Source organism: Rousettus aegyptiacus, unplaced genomic scaffold (assembly GCF_014176215.1).
Source record: "Rousettus aegyptiacus isolate mRouAeg1 unplaced genomic scaffold, mRouAeg1.p scaffold_m13_p_1, whole genome shotgun sequence".
Classification (NCBI taxonomy): Eukaryota; Metazoa; Chordata; class Mammalia; order Chiroptera; family Pteropodidae; genus Rousettus; species Rousettus aegyptiacus.
Window position 1 is genome coordinate 130,156,982 of NW_023416284.1, and position 16,214 is coordinate 130,173,195.

Sequence of the window (16,214 nt, forward strand, 5' to 3'; positions counted from 1 at the left end):
ACCAAGACCCATTGTAATTAAAATTCCAAGGTTAAAGACAAAGAGAGAATCGTAAAAACAATGAGCAAAAAGCAACTGGTTACCTACAAGGGAGCTCCCATAAGACTGGCAACTAAGTTCTCAACAAATCTTGCAGGCCAGAAGGATTGGCATGAAATAGTCAAAGTTACGAAAAACAAGGACCTACAACCAAGACTATTCTATCCAGCAAAGCTACCATGTAGAATAAAAGGACAAATTAAGAGCTTCTCAGATAAGAAAAAGCTAAAGGAGTTCATCAAATAACAACAAACCAGTATTACAGGAAATATTAGAGCAACTTCTTTAAAAAGAAGAAAAACATCAAAATTATGAATAAAAAAATGGCAATAACTACATACCTATCAACAATTACTTTAAATGTAAATAGATTAAGTGCTCCATTCAAAAACTAAGGTGGCTAAATGGATAAGAAAACATGACTCGACATATGCTGCCTACAAGAGACTTCACTTCGGATCAAAAGACACATACAGACTGAAAATAAAAGGATAAAAAAGATACCACATGAAAATGGAAACAAACAAAAAAAGCTGGGGTAGTAATACTAATATCAGACAAAACAGACATAAAAAAAAAAAAAGGGCTCTAACAAAAGATAAAGAAGGACCGAGTAATACACTTCTGGGTATTTAATCAAAAAAATCCACAACACTACTTCAAAGCAACACATGTACCTATATATTCATTGCAGTATTATTTTCAACCACCAAGATATGAAGGCTACCTGGGTGTCCATCAATAAATGAATGGATAAAGAAGAAGTGGTACACATATACAATGGAATATAACTTAGCTATAAAAAAGAATGAAATCTTGCCACCTGCAACAACATGAATGGACCTAAAGGGTAAGTCAGACAAAGACAAGTGTCATATGATTTCACTTATATGTGAAATCTAGAGAATAAGATAAACAAACAACAGAAATAGGTTCACATATAGAGAGCATTTTGATGGCTGCCAGATTGGAAGGTGGTGAGATGAGTGATGAGGGGAAAATATTAAGAGGTATAAATTGGTAGTTACAAAACAGTCATGCAGATGTAGTCAGTAATACTGTAATAACTATGTACAGTGTCAGATGGGTACTGCATTATCAGGGTGATCGTTTCCTAATTGATATTAATGTCTAATCACTATGTTGTATATCTGAAACTAATAATAATATGTCAACTAGAATTGAAAAAATATATATAAATTAAAAAGTATATAATGTCAAATATCGTATTTTCCTTTTTTTTTTGTAGAGTACGAGTAAAATACATGGTAAACAGTGAAGCCTCATACAAATAGTATTATTTCGTGTAAAAATGGTGGAGGAACAAAGGTGCATACTTACCCTTCTCCTCCCATTCTTGTTATCTTAAGGCGAAAATCGACAGAATTCAGACTGGGAGGCTTCCATTTCAAAATTTCATCGCATCGACCAGGTTTATATTTCTAAAGTGAATTCAAATGATAATAGTTAATAAGAAGCTAAAATTTTAAATTTGATTTATTAAATATAACATCGATTACTTTCTATTAAGCAAAATTACTGTTCTTTTCTGAACTCAATTTTTATTTTCAACTAGTGAGTGAAGATAAGTATCTACCTCCCACTGATGGCCTTTCCCCTCTCTCTGCCAAAGCATGTAGACCTTGTGAACGTCCAGAAAAAGAATGAAACTTGTTATTCTCTCCAATGTTTCTATGGCTTAAGTTAAGTTCAATCATTTTTTAAATTTGTTTTTTCTTGTTCAGCTTTACTGTGGGATAATTTACAATGAATAAAATTAACCAATGAATTTGGCAAATGGATACAATCATGTAACCATCACCAAGATGAATATATATAGCATTTCGGTTACCCAAAAAGTTTCTTCCTGGCATCTGCAGTCAATTCCCTCCCCCCAATTCTCTGGCAACAGTGACCTTTCTATCACAGTAGTTTTGTCTTTACTAGATTTCATGAGAAATCCTCAATATGAGGTTTTCTAATTTATCTATGCTGGTGCATATATTAGTAGTTTGTTCCTTTATATTACTGAGTAGAATTCTATTTTATGTATATACCACAAATTATTTATACAAGTCAGTGGATATCTGGGTTTTTCCCAGTTTTAGGTATCATAAATGATGCTGCTGTGAACATCTGTATGGACATGGTTTTATAACTCTTGGGTAAAAACCTAGGAGTAAAATGGCTGGGTCACATGGTAAATACATGTCTAACTTTATAAGAACTTTCTATGTTTTCCAAAGTGACTGTAACATTTTCCATTCCCACCAGTAATATATGAGAGGTCTATGTACTTTCAGTCTAATTCTAAATTTTTAATTCTAAAATGTCTCATAATTTTAATTTGCATTTTTCTAATGGCAAAAGATGTTGAAGATCTTGTAATTTGTCTATTTGATATTTCTGTATCTTCTTTGGTGTAGAGTCTACTCAAGATATTATCCTTTTTACTGGGTAATCTCATTATTAACTTGCAAGATTTGCTTATATATTCTGGATAAAGAGCCTTGGTTGGATATATGTACTGCAAATTTCTACTGGTTGTTGTCTTGCCTTTTTAATTCTTAATTTCTTTCACAGAGTAAAGTTTTGTTTTGTTTTGTTTTCAATGAAGTCAAAAATTGTCATTTTCCTTCTGGCTTTATTGAGGTATGATTGAGAAATAAAAATTTTAAGGTGTACAACATGATGTTTTGACATCTATTGTGAAATAATTACCACAATCAAGCTAATTAATATATTCATCATCTCTTTTTTTTTTTTTTGGTGGTGAGAACATTTAAGATCTACTCTTTTATCAAATTTCAAGTATACATTATTAGTATTAACCATATTCACTATACTTTACATTAGGTCTCCAGAAATTATTCAACTTATAACGAAAAGTTTGTACCCTATGATAAATATCTCCCCTTTTCCACTATCCCCTAGCCTCTGACAACCATCATTCTACTCTCTGTTATGAGTTCAACAACTGTTTTTGTTAAGATTTCATATATATGTGAGACATGTGATATTTGTCTTTCTGTGCCTGGCTTATTTCACTTAGCATAATGTACTCCAAGTTCATCCATGTTGTCAGGAATGGTAGGATTTCCTTCTTTCTTAAGGCTGAATAATATCCTATTTGTATGTATACCACATGTTCTTTATTCATCTGTAGACAGACATTTCAATTGTTTCCATATTTTGGTAACCATGAATAATGCTGTAGTAAACATGAGAACACTGACAGATATCTCTTTAAGATACTGATTTTATCTCTTTTAGATACATACCCAGAAGTGGGACTGCTGAATCACATGATAGTTCTATTCTTAATTTCCTGAGGAACCATCAAACTGTTTTTCATAATAGCTGTATCAAATTACATTCCCATCAATAGTGCACAAGGTTCCCCTTTCTTCACATTCTCACCAATATTTGTTATCTTTTGATTTTTTAATGACCATTCTAACAGGTGTGAGGTGATTTCTCACTGTGGTTCTGATTTACATTCCCCTGATGATTAGTGATGCTGAGTATCTTTTCAAAATCATTAATTTTAGTCTATGGCCATGCCACCCTGAACAAGCCCGATCCCATCTGATCTTGGAAGCTAAGCAGGGTTAGTACTTGGATGGGAGACCTAGGCATAAAAAAACAAAAAATAAAGGATTATAAGCTGACAAAGTCCTCGCAATCTGTGAGGTCAACCAAGGGCTGCCTCACCTTAAAAAAAAAAAAAAAATCATTAATTTTAAATTCTTATCATTTACATTTTCTGTGCCCTCTTTAAAAATTCTCTGCCTAAGATCACTGCGATTTTCTACTATTTTTTCTTAAGATCAATTTTATAGTTTTAGCTCTTATTTTCAGGTATATAATCTGAGGTTAACTCATCTATATGGTGCGAAGTAAGGGGCTATGTTTAACTGTTTGGCAAGTGAATATCAAATTGATCCAGTACTACTTACTGAAAAGATTATTCTTTTCTCACTGAGTTGCCTTGGCACCTTTGTCAAAACCAATTATAGAGATATTTCTATTCTCACTAATGTGTTGCATTGATTGATAAACATGCCTGTCTACTTGCTAGTAAGCATAATGTCTTGATTACTGTAGCTTTATAAGTTTTGAAACCAGGTTATTTAAGTTCTAAAACTCTAGCTTCTTTTTCCAAATTCTCTTATCATTTTAAAATCAGCTTGTAAATTTCTATGAAAAATAAATCAATTGGGATTTTAGTTAGGATTGCACTGAATCAATAGATCAATTAAGGAGAAAATAACATCTTAACAATACTGAATCTTCCAATTCATAACCTCTGCAAATCTACTTAGGTCTTAAAAAATTTCTCTTATCAATGTTTTATAGTTTCCAGTACACAGGTCTTGCATAACTTTAAACTTACTCCTAATAATTTAATATTCTGAGTGGTATAATCAACATAAAAAATCCACTGCATTTCTATAAAAGAGCAATTAACAATCTAAAAAAGAAGAAAGTAATTCTATTTACAATGGCATCTAAAATCGCAAAATACTTAGGAATTAATTTAACCAAAGAAAGGAGTAATATGTATACCGAAAACTGTAAAACATTGCTGCAAAAGATAAAGAAGACCTAAAAATGGAAAGATATCCCATGTTCATAGACAAGAAGTGTGATATTGTGATTTATAATACAAAATACACGTTTGGTCTTTGTCCTCTCACAGCTCCTAAAACTCTTAGAATTTCTGAAGTGATGAGAGTAATAAAGGCCTTTTGTTATGTTAATAAAATGGCTTTTGGAAAGCACCTAAGACTGGAAGCTGGTTGTCACAGGAGCCAACCACAGGATTAGAGGGTTGGAACTTTCCATACCATCCCATGCACCTTCAGAAGAGGGGAAAGGGGCTGGAGGCTGGATCAACTGCCAACAGCTAATGATTTTAATCAATTCTATGTAATGAAGTCTCTGTAAAAACCCAAATGACAATATTCAGAGAGGTTCTGAGTTGGTGGACACGTGGAGATTTCAGGAGAGGGACATACCTGAAAAGAGCAGGGTAGCTCCACACCCATTCCCCATACCTTGTTCATGTATTTCTTCCATCTGGCTATTCCAGAGTCATAACATTTTATAATAAACCAGTAATCCAGTAAGTACAATGTTTCTCTGAGTTCTGTGAGCTGCTCTAGCAAATTAATAAAACCTGAGGTGAAGGTCATGGGAATCTCTGATTTATAGTCAGTTGGTCAAAAGTACCAGTAACAACCTAGATCTACAACAGGCATCTGAAGTCCAAGAAAGAGGTCAATGTGACCTCCAATCTACAGCTGGTCGATCAGAAGCACTGGTAACAACCTGAGTTTGTGAATGTTGTCTGAAGTGGGAAGTGGGGGGACAGTCCTCTAAGACTGAGCCTTCAACCTGTGGAATCTGATGCTATCTCTGGGTAGACGGTGTCAGAATTAAGATGAATTACAGGACATCCAGCTGTTGTCAAAGATTTGCTTGTTGGTACAGAGAAAATCCCATTCTCACATTGGAAATGGTTTCAGGACACCAATTTAGGAAGACTAAAGATTGTTAAGATGCTAATATTACCCAAAGCAATCCACAGATTCAATGAGATCCCTATCGAAATTCTAACAACCTGTTTTTGCAGAAATAGAAAAGCTGATCCTCAGTTTCATATGGAGTTGCAAGAGGCTCTGAAGAGCCAAAATCTTGAAAAAACAAACAAACTTGAAGGACTCACACTTCCTAATTTCAAAAATTACTATAAGACTACAGTAATTAAAACAGAGTTGCTGACATAAGGATGGAAATATCAACCAATGAAATGAAATTGAGAGTACAGAAATAAACCCATACATCTGTAGCCAACTGATTTTTTAACAGGAGTGCTAAGGCCATTTAATAGGAAGAGAATGCTCTCTTTGAAAGATAATGCTGGACAACTGGATTTCCAGATACAAAGAATAAACTGACCCCTACCTCCCACCATATATAACAACTACATAAAAATGAACCAACAACCTAAATATAACAGGTAAAACCATAAAACTCTTAGAAGAAAACATGGGTAAATTTTCATGATCTTGGGTTTGGCAGTATATTCTTAGATATGACATGAAAAGCATGAGCAATTTATTTTAAAAAGAGAGAGAGATAAACTGGACTTCATCAAAATTAAATTATTCTACATCGCAAAACATCAGGAAAGTGGAAAGACAACCTGTAGGAGAAAATATAAGAAAATCATATATTTGATAAGAGTTTAATACCCAAAATATATAAAGAACTGATACAATTCAATAATGACAAAAAAAAATTAAAAAATTGTCAAAGATCTTGAATAAACAGTTCTCCATATAAGATATACAAATAATCAGTAAGCACATGAAAAGATGCTCACCATCATTAGCCATGAGGGAAATGCAAACCAAAACCACAATGAGATACCACTTCACACCTACCAGGGTGGCTATAATTTTTAAAAAGAAAAAAGAAAATACCAAGTATTGGGGTAGATGTGGTGAAATTAGAAGCTATGTACATAACCATGTAGCAATTATAAAATTATGCAGCCACTATGGATAACATTTTGACAGTTCCTCAAAAAGTTAAACATAGAATTACCATATGACTCAGCAACCCCAATCCTAGGTATATATTCACAAGAGTCAAAAGGTGGAAACGACCTAAGTTTCAATTATTGTATGATTGGATGAACAAAATGTGATATACATATACAATGGAGTAGTATTCAGCCATAAAAAGGAATGAAGTTCTGAAACATGCTACAAAAAAAAAAATGAGCCTCAAAAACACTATGGTAAGTGAAATAAGCCAGAATTTTTTATGATTTTCTTAAAAAGGACAAAAATTTTATGATTCTACATGTAAGAAATATCTGGAAGAGGTAAATATATAGTGACAGAAAGTAAATTAGAGGTACCAGGAGCTGAGGGGTGGCGGGGTAAAGGAGAGTTACTGCTTAATGGTTACTGAATTTGTTTGGGGTGATGTAAAAGTTTTGGAAATAGGGAAAATGCTTGTACAACACTGTTCATGTTAATTAAAGAGACTATAGGGGGAAAATGTTTTTAATGTATTCTGGGAACATAGTTAAAAAAGAAAATATTTTACTTGTGTTGCTTAAGGACTAATTATAGACAAGCAAACACTTTAAGTCTTGAAGAATGGGTAATATTTACTCATGCAGACTTGCAGCAGGAAGTAAATATGAACAAAACACAAGAGTAGAAAAATGTAGGATCTACTGAAGAAGGGGAGAGCATGCAGATTCAGTGAGGGCATTGTGGGAGTGAGACACTATGAGATATTCAGGAAGAAAAAACTGTTGAGTGTTCTCATTACTGATATTTTTTAAAAATATACAAGTCAAATTACACTCTAACAGATTTTTATAAGTTTGATAAAAACTGCAAAAACCCTGGTAACAGGAACACTTATTTCAAACAGAAGTCCATATAATGACAAATTTAGTATAACTTAAGTTTTGCTAACAAAGATAAATCACTGGAGCTGATTGGAAAGACATTGTATCTGCAGCAAATTTAAAAACATATTTTCCCCCAAGTCTTATGTTTAAACATGACTATAAAATCAAATATAAAGCATTTTAATGGAAGTTTTCATTGACTTATTTACCTTGAGAAAGTCATTTAGGTAACGTATATCCTCAGGATGATCACAAATAAATTAGAGTTGCTGAATATAAATTATTTTATTAATGATAAAAACTGGAAAATTTCCAGTTGTCAACCCGTTAATAAAAAGAATCTGATAAAATTTAGTCTTTTTTTTAATAAAGCATATCTGACAGAAATGTCACAGTCCTTTTAGTAAGAGTGGTTCATTATGGTAGTGACGAGTACAAAAGAGTAAGGCGAGAACGGGTTAAGCATCCCACTCCAATCCCATTCACAACTTCTGCCAAGGGGATGTCATACTTACAAACAGACCATCATTTATTTACTTCTGTTCCCTATTTATTTATATGACTATAAGTATGAAACCACTCTGAAACCAATACTAATTCAAGTTATTAAAGAAAGCTTAATGGTTGTATAGTTTAAAAATACTTTATAATAGGTACCTAAAGACAAATTCTAAAAAGAATTTTAATATATATTATTTGTACAATAAATATTAAATATCCTTTACATTCTTCTCTCTGAAAATCAAGACTCAATCTTGTATAATAAGAATACAGCATTTACCAACTCTTCTGTTTTTCTAAGCAATAATTCAGAAATGTAAGTCATTCCTCACCTCACTGCACACCAAACAACTTATGTTAATTTGAAATACTAGACTTAATATTATTGGGAATTTCAACACATCTTTCTGAAAATTAATAGAATATATGATAAAAAAAATTTAGAAAATTATATTTTTAAAATACTGTAATTCTATTCCATGAGTAAAATATATTTAAATACTTATTAGAATGTAAATTCTACCTCAGCAAAAATCATGTCTAATTACATACAATACTTAGTTCTATAGAAATATATTTACTTTTACCAGGGAGCTGTCAAATAAAAAATTGGAGATAGACTGTATCTGAAAACAATTACCAATATAACCTGAGATATCCATTACCATCAAAAATGTAATGAATGCAAATGTCAGGCAACAAAGAAAGGTGTTTAGGAATATATTTACCAAATGACAGCAGACCCTGGCTTAGAGGTAGAGGATGGCCATGTGCCAAAGAGAAGTCTCTTAAACTAAAGAGAAAACAAAACGAAGGCATAAGTGATATTATCTGTTGTATAAAGCAGTGGGTCTCAACTAAAGAATGATTTTGCCCCCCAGGGGGTATTTAGCAATGACTGCATTCTTTGGTTGTCACACTGGGAAAGGGAGGGAGTGCTACTGCCATCTAGTGGGCAGAGGCCGTGGATGTTTCTCAACATCCTACAATGCACAGGGTAGCTTCACCACAACAAAAACTTACCCAGCTTAAAATGTCAATTGTACCAAAGCTGAGAAACGCTGATATAAAGGAAGATGGTAGTAATAACAGCAAAGAGAACAAGATATTCAGTTTCTCTATACCTTTACTAACTACCTATTTCATGATTTTAAGCAGTTCACAGTGTAGGCTTCATCTATCTTGATTGTAAAACTGTAATATAATTTTGCTTGCCTAAAACAGAATATCTAGATCAGAGATATCTAAATGCTTTGCAGTTCAACTCTGACTTCTACTAGTAAACTGTGATCAGTTATGTTACCATAATACATATTTCAGGCCCTACACTAAAACCATAATGCCTTCTTCACAAGGATCACACCCTGATCATAATATTAGTTTTATTTATTTATTTATTTATTTGTTCTAGCATTTAGTTTTAAATAAAACTGAAGAAATTCTAATTGGTAACACTGACTTAAAAAGTAAAACAACTCTAGACTGTGTGTGACTTGATTAGGTTCTTTGTCCGTATTTCACTGAGAAGCAAATAGTAAATATCTATTGTGCAAAACAAGACATATAAATACCCTGCACAGAGGAAAAGTTCATTTAACACTACGTGTCTGCTACGTGCCCAGTATTATATACAAATTGGAGAAGATAAGATGAGCTCAACCACATTGAGGCTTTTAATCTGCAAGAGAGATTACAGAGATGCTAAAATGCACATAAACAAGAGTTGCTAAGGAAGTACAACAGAGAAACATCGAAATCAGTGATATAGGGGTAAAGGAAGTTTTCTTGAATAAGATAAATGCATGAATTAAATTTTGAAGAACAGTTAACTTACAAGAAAATTCTAAACAATGGGACCAGGAACATATTTGAATTGAGGGAAAGTTTGTTTCAAGTGGTCTGAGGCTAAGTTTTCTCACTATTCAATGCTGTTCTTATTGATATAAAGAGGGAAGAGCCATTTTCCAATAAAAACAGGTGAAGGCAATCACTTAGCATTCCATTTCTGAAAAGTCACAAATTTGGTAGAGATAGCAGAGCGTTATCATGGAAAGAAACAGGAAAAGAAAATGGAGAATTCTGTTTATAAAAGCTTGCTGGCATTTCTCATTTACTCAGACTTTACTACTACTTATGAAAACTGAAGTTGCGATTTGTGAGTAAAATCATTAAAAACTGATGCCTTAGTTTATTCAGGTTGGAAAAATTACTCAAAATTAGTCAGATTATTATTTTCTATTATTCACAAGTCTAATTAATTTATTCAGGCCATTGTTTTAATATAAAATAATCTGATTTATATTTCTAATGAAACTTTTTTTTTAAATTATAGTTAAACAAAGATTTCTGAAACTTCAGCTTCAGTTTCTGTATCCGGGCAGTTCCACAGAACTACAAGTTATTCTAAAATATAACCAATAAGGAAACTGAAAATTAAGGTTAAATGAAAATATCCAGTTAATATCAAGACCAGTTAATATACCTTGGTAAGAATACTAGAAAAACAAAAGGTCCAGAAAGCACGTGATAAATTCTCTTTTTACAGATAAGCTGATAAGTAGAAGTTATAACTTATGCAAAAAATTCTCAAATCACAGTAATACAGCTATCTTTCTACCATTAACAAAATAAAATTTATCATTTGCCCAAAAGCATATAATGAAAGGTTAAATGGCTGGGTTTAGATGATCTCGTGAGATGAGATTATAAAATTGTTTCAACAGAAACTAATTTTAAGTTAAGTTGTTTTCTACTAATTACTCTTAGTCTCATTCTCTATGGAACGGTGAGTAGTAGGGGAAAGCAACTGACAAGTAGCCTGGCTATAAGGAAGAGAAAGCTCAGACAACCTGATAAACTTCTTCGCACCTAAACCACTTAGCCAATCTCTACCACTCAGGCACCATATGTTGAAATTTACTGAACTAAGTATCTTGTCCTATCTTTAGCAGAGGTCTAATCTCCAAATGTACCCTAACCCTACCCCTACTCCCCAAGGTGCCTCCCCTACTCCATCAGTCTGTACTCTTTTACCCTACACACCGTAATATAAACTCAACATATAATATGATGAATTTCTTCATATTATATGAATAAACATATTTCTGCCTTTGAAGGCAGAAATCTTGTCTTTACTCATTGCTATTATTTCCAAAACCTAGCAATGTATATGACATATAGTAGGCACTCAATTTATTAGATGAAAGAATGAGTTAATATATTCCACAGCTCAGAACTGACTCTCACTCAATTCCCCAAAGTATAGTCATGATATAAAATCTTAACATTTAGAGCTAGCAGACTCTCAGTTTCTCCTCTTCTATAGTAGACACCTAAATAAAAGCAGTCTCCAATAGCTGATCAAACTCTAGATACATTTAACATCAGCCTAATTACTTTACTCGTTAACTATGTAAACCTCCATTTTGCTAATTTGTACTGTATAGTAAGGCTAAAATAATTTTCTGTGCTCCAGTACTGGTATGAAGAGATCACACTCACCTAGTCTAACTGGATTTCCCAAGGAATTAGCACCAACACCTAATATGATATTCAAAAAATAAATGGAACTTGTACAAAAAAATACGTAAAGGCAGAAAAAAATAAATACAGTGTGTCCAAATACATACTTTCAGAATATTTCGGTTTGTAGTTTTTACGAAATGAATTCTACCAGTAGAAACGGCCACTAACGTTATCACTAAACTTAGACAACAAAAGGAAAATTAATTTTTATTCTAAAATGATTAAGTGTATGCTTTTAAATATTTCCTTCTAAAATTGTGAATTGCCCTAAATATAAGGGTTGAAAGATGTTGATAATAAGCTCTATTTTTTGGCTGATTCCAATAAGTTCCCAGATACTAAAATTAGAGCACTAACAAATATACATTAAAAAATATGATTGGAACAAATTCTGAAAAGCAAAGTACAAAATAATATGCTAATTTTTGTGAAAAGTGGGATGGGTACAAAAATATGTTAACCTATTTATATTTGTTTACAAATGCATAAAGAAACCATGAAGAGGTAAGTTTAAAACTAACAACAATAGATGACTAAGGGAGGGGAGAAGTGTGAGAGGGAGGCTTTCTTCTACGTTATTTTTTTTACTACGTGATAAAATTTCTGTATTACCTAGTTAGGAATTAATTTAAAACATACCACTTAAAACAGAATTTTAAAAATATCTATCGCTAATGTTTCAACATTAAACATACATATACATTGGCAATAAAAAAAGAACTACTCCTAATTCACTGTGTTTAATAGGTATCATTTCTATGAAAACTGATTTTGTACTTTGTTTACCTTCTCTGAATTCACTGAGTCTTTCGTTCTCGTGAAGTCCTTTATTTATATTTATTTCCCCTTTCTCTGCTACCAATATATCATCATTAGCAGTGTCTTTTACTTGTACAGTAACATTCTATATCTATATCCAGCTGAGACTGATTACAAATTGCTCATCTTTAGCTGTTTATTTTGTCAACAAAATTGAATAGAAACGCAAATATTTTATTTATTGTAAACACTAGAAAATGATGTTCTCCTTTTTCTTCCTTACACAAAGCAAACTAAAAATATTTTGCTGTGTTTCAAAAGCTGAAAAAGAAAAAAAATTTAAATAAACATAATGTTGTTTCCTTCCTCGTCACTTAGCTATTACAATTCTTTGGAAATTATTGTATTTTCCAATAAAAAAATAACACATTTTGGGAAAAGACAGAATGACACTTTTCTAGTCTGCCAGGAAACAGAGCCCTTCTTCAACTGAAGACCTATCAAAATATGCAAGCAAATGTCATGGCAACAGAAGCTCTCACCATGGTAACATCATCCCTGCTACAGAGGAAAACCACTCTAATTCATCATGTACTTCAAGACAAGACATTAGACTAATTCCAATTTTCATTTCACAATCTATCCATAACATTCAATATACCTGGAAGTAGTAAAGATTTAATAAAAACATTAATATTTCACAAGAACGCAATATTAAAATCAAAGCTGACTCAATTTACATGCAAAATGATTGATGTGAGAGACATAAAATCAAGCTAACCCACCTTACAGAAAATCAGGATGATAAAAACATAAAAGAAAACCGATTATATCATTATTGCAGAAATTAAATATTCTATACTCAATACAGAAACAATTAAATATTTTACTAATCACAGTATAGCCAGTAGATAAAACAAGAAAAGTCTTTTTAAATAAAACAAAAAAAATACTTTCAAGATTTTATTATCTCTATTTTATAAATCATTATATATAACTTTTTTATTTATAGTGATAGATTATTAATGGCACAAAATTCTTATCTAAAAAGTGTCAACAGATGACAACAATAAAACAAATACGATTGTAAAAGGTTAGAAATTAATTGCTACGAATATTTACTATGCTATATACCATTAAAATCCTCTTGTAAAAGCTTGTAAACAAATAAGTATTATCACCTTTGTAAATTAAATTAAAAGCTAATACCTATATCATATCAAAATGTCAAATGGCCATTTTAAAATATTCATTTTCAAGTGACAAACCACAAAAGGTCAGCAATTTAAAATGTCACTGAAATGGTAAAACTGAAAACCATATATATATACAGGTCTAACTGGTTTATGTATAGATGAAAATTCAACTTGAAAATACTTCTTTTTAAAAATGGTCACTTCAGTTTGAGCAAAGTTTCAATCTCAAATCTTAGAATTTGTTTCTATTAAAACAGCTCATTTTTTCTTTGAAAAAAAAAAAAACCCATTTCTCTCAAATTATTTAAATATTTTGTCAAGTATAGCTTATATTTCAAATTTTTAACAACCCTGAATAAAATAACATAATTAAGTCACACTTAAGTAAAAATATCAGTTATTTTTGCATCAACAGCAAAACACATAAGGAATCCAAAAGGCTGTAAAAAAAAAAAAAAAAAAAAAAAGAGCAAACTGGCTTCAAATCTAATTTTGGTCTTTAACCTGAACAAAGGATATCAGTCTGGATATAATATTAAAAAAAAAAAAAAAAAAGCTTAGAGGAAGACAAAATGGATGTTGCAGGACCAGTTAGGAGGTCAATACAGTTATCCAGGAAAGAGGCAATTAATGACATGTCAGATTAGAGTTGTGGCAGTGGTAACAGAAAGAAAAGGAAATAATTTAAGAGATACTTCAGAGATAAAGCAAGACTTAAAGCTAGATTAGAGGGATGAAAGAGGGGGAAGGTATCAAAGATGACATCTAGCTTTCTCATTTAAGTAACTGAGGCACGAAATGCTGAAAAGGATTGATTTGTACAATTTGTATGTTTCCCTGGTTTGTACAGTTTGTATGTTGGGGGAGTACATGGGAGTTCAGCTTTAAAATGTATTAAATTTCTTGTGTTTTTGAGGAATTAAAAAAGGCTATATAGGCAATTAGAGAAACAAATCTGGATCTTAAAAAAAAAAAAAGTCTGAGTCATAGGCTTTAAGGTGATAACTAAAGCCACAGGTATAGATGAGATAGATTTCTAGGGAGAGAGCAGAGCATAACAAAAAAAATGAAGGTCCAGGCCGCTGAGCCTTGCGAAACTCCAAACTCCAATAGCAAGTAGAAGATGAAGAGCATGAATGACACAGAGAAGAAATGACATAAGACTAGAAGGAACTGAGAGCATGTGGTATCATAGAAGCCATGGAAGAGAGTATTTCAAGAAACAGTGACTAGCAGTATAGACTATCACCAGATAGTTGAATAAGGGCTGAAAAATTATCCTGATTTTGCAGTGAAGAGAGATCAGTGGTGACCTTTCAAAAAAGCAGTGGATTCAAACAGTATTTCTTAGGTGAAGCCCTTTTAAAAACACAATCTTACCTAGTACGATATATAAAAAATTAAATCAGGGCTTCTGTGATGTAAACAGAATACTTACCTAATAACCTATCCCTCCATGTGGTCCCCTGAGGTAGTTCACAGAAACCTAGAATTTTGGAAATTTGTGTTTTGAAATCATTGAGTTATATAATCTTGAAGCATCTTTTCAGCTCTGATTTCCTATAATTCTGTAAATGCAATTTAATCTTTATTTAAGCCAAGGCTTTCATGATGACTACTCTGTATTTTAGTAAATAATCAGATACTGGTACATTTCTTTATAAACCTAAACACTCTGAGCTTTATTTCTTCTGAATATACAATCCATTACTTTGCTTTTCCTTTTTCTTATAAAAGTAATAAACTATGTGCATTTCTGGATGTGTTACACGGTTATGTCTATGAAAAATGGAACATCAAATCAAAAGGAAAACAAATTTTCTTCTAAGCTGGTGTTTGGGGGTTGCCCTCAATAGAATCATCACTTTAACACAGGATTTTTATTACTAATCTTCAATATTTCTCCAAGATTCAAAATATTTTCTTTCTTTTTTTTTAACAATAGTAACATCTTCTACCTTTTATTCAACTTCAGTTCATTCACTATAATTAATGTAATGGAGCAGAATTAGTTTCTTGCTAAATTTTAAGCAACAGGCACCAAACAAATGTAGGCTAAGAGTTTTTTCATAAGTAGATGCTTGTGAAATTCTCTTCATCTTTCGCTATTCATTTGCTTTTGGAATATTTCTGTGGTATCAGAGAATGAATTGCAGGTTAAAACTCAAGCTTTGCCTACCCTTGGCCAGGACTTCTTCCTCAGGGCATGTAGACTCACTCAGATCACCAGGCTGGGCACTCAAAACAGTACCTCCCTTTCTTTATTTATATGCGTTATTGGTTCAAGGGAGCCAAGAGTTACAACACCACATTGTGAGAAGTTCTGGGATTTTCTGATAAACGTAGTGGATTAAGCATGTACATTTATAACCATTTTGATTTAAAATCTCACTAAAATGGGACTTACAGAAAAGAGATATTAACAAAAAAAGGAAAAACAAGAGTAGACAACAGCAGAAAACATGTCAATATATTTTTGAAAGACATCAAGTATGGTGAAGTCAATAGCTCACAGAGCAAAGAATAATGAATACTAAGTACTTGCAGAGGAAGACAGCAATGTAAACCAATTCATGCTACATGCTGCATCTCCCTGGAAAGAATTAAGTAATAATGAAAAAGATACTGAGACAGTTTCAAGGGGGGAGAAAGGTGAAGCATAGTACTGAAAACAAAAAGATTGACTGCAAAATCTGTATGAGGAATATTTAAATCTCTAGGTTCCTTCCTCCACCCCAGGCAAAAGGCAGGAG

The 16,214-nt window shown here is 32.2% G+C and overlaps 1 protein-coding gene across 2 annotated transcripts in view; it reads right to left on the bottom strand.

Moving 5' to 3' along the window:
• Positions 1-16,214, bottom strand: part of RNGTT (RNA guanylyltransferase and 5'-phosphatase) — a 235,902-nt gene that overhangs the window by 94,916 nt on the left and 124,772 nt on the right. For both annotated transcript variants that reach the window (XM_036220097.1, XM_016140623.2), the window contains exon 13: positions 1,381-1,481. In XM_036220097.1, coding sequence (XP_036075990.1) covers positions 1,381-1,481 — 101 coding nt within the window. The remainder of the gene's footprint in view (positions 1-1,380; positions 1,482-16,214) is intronic.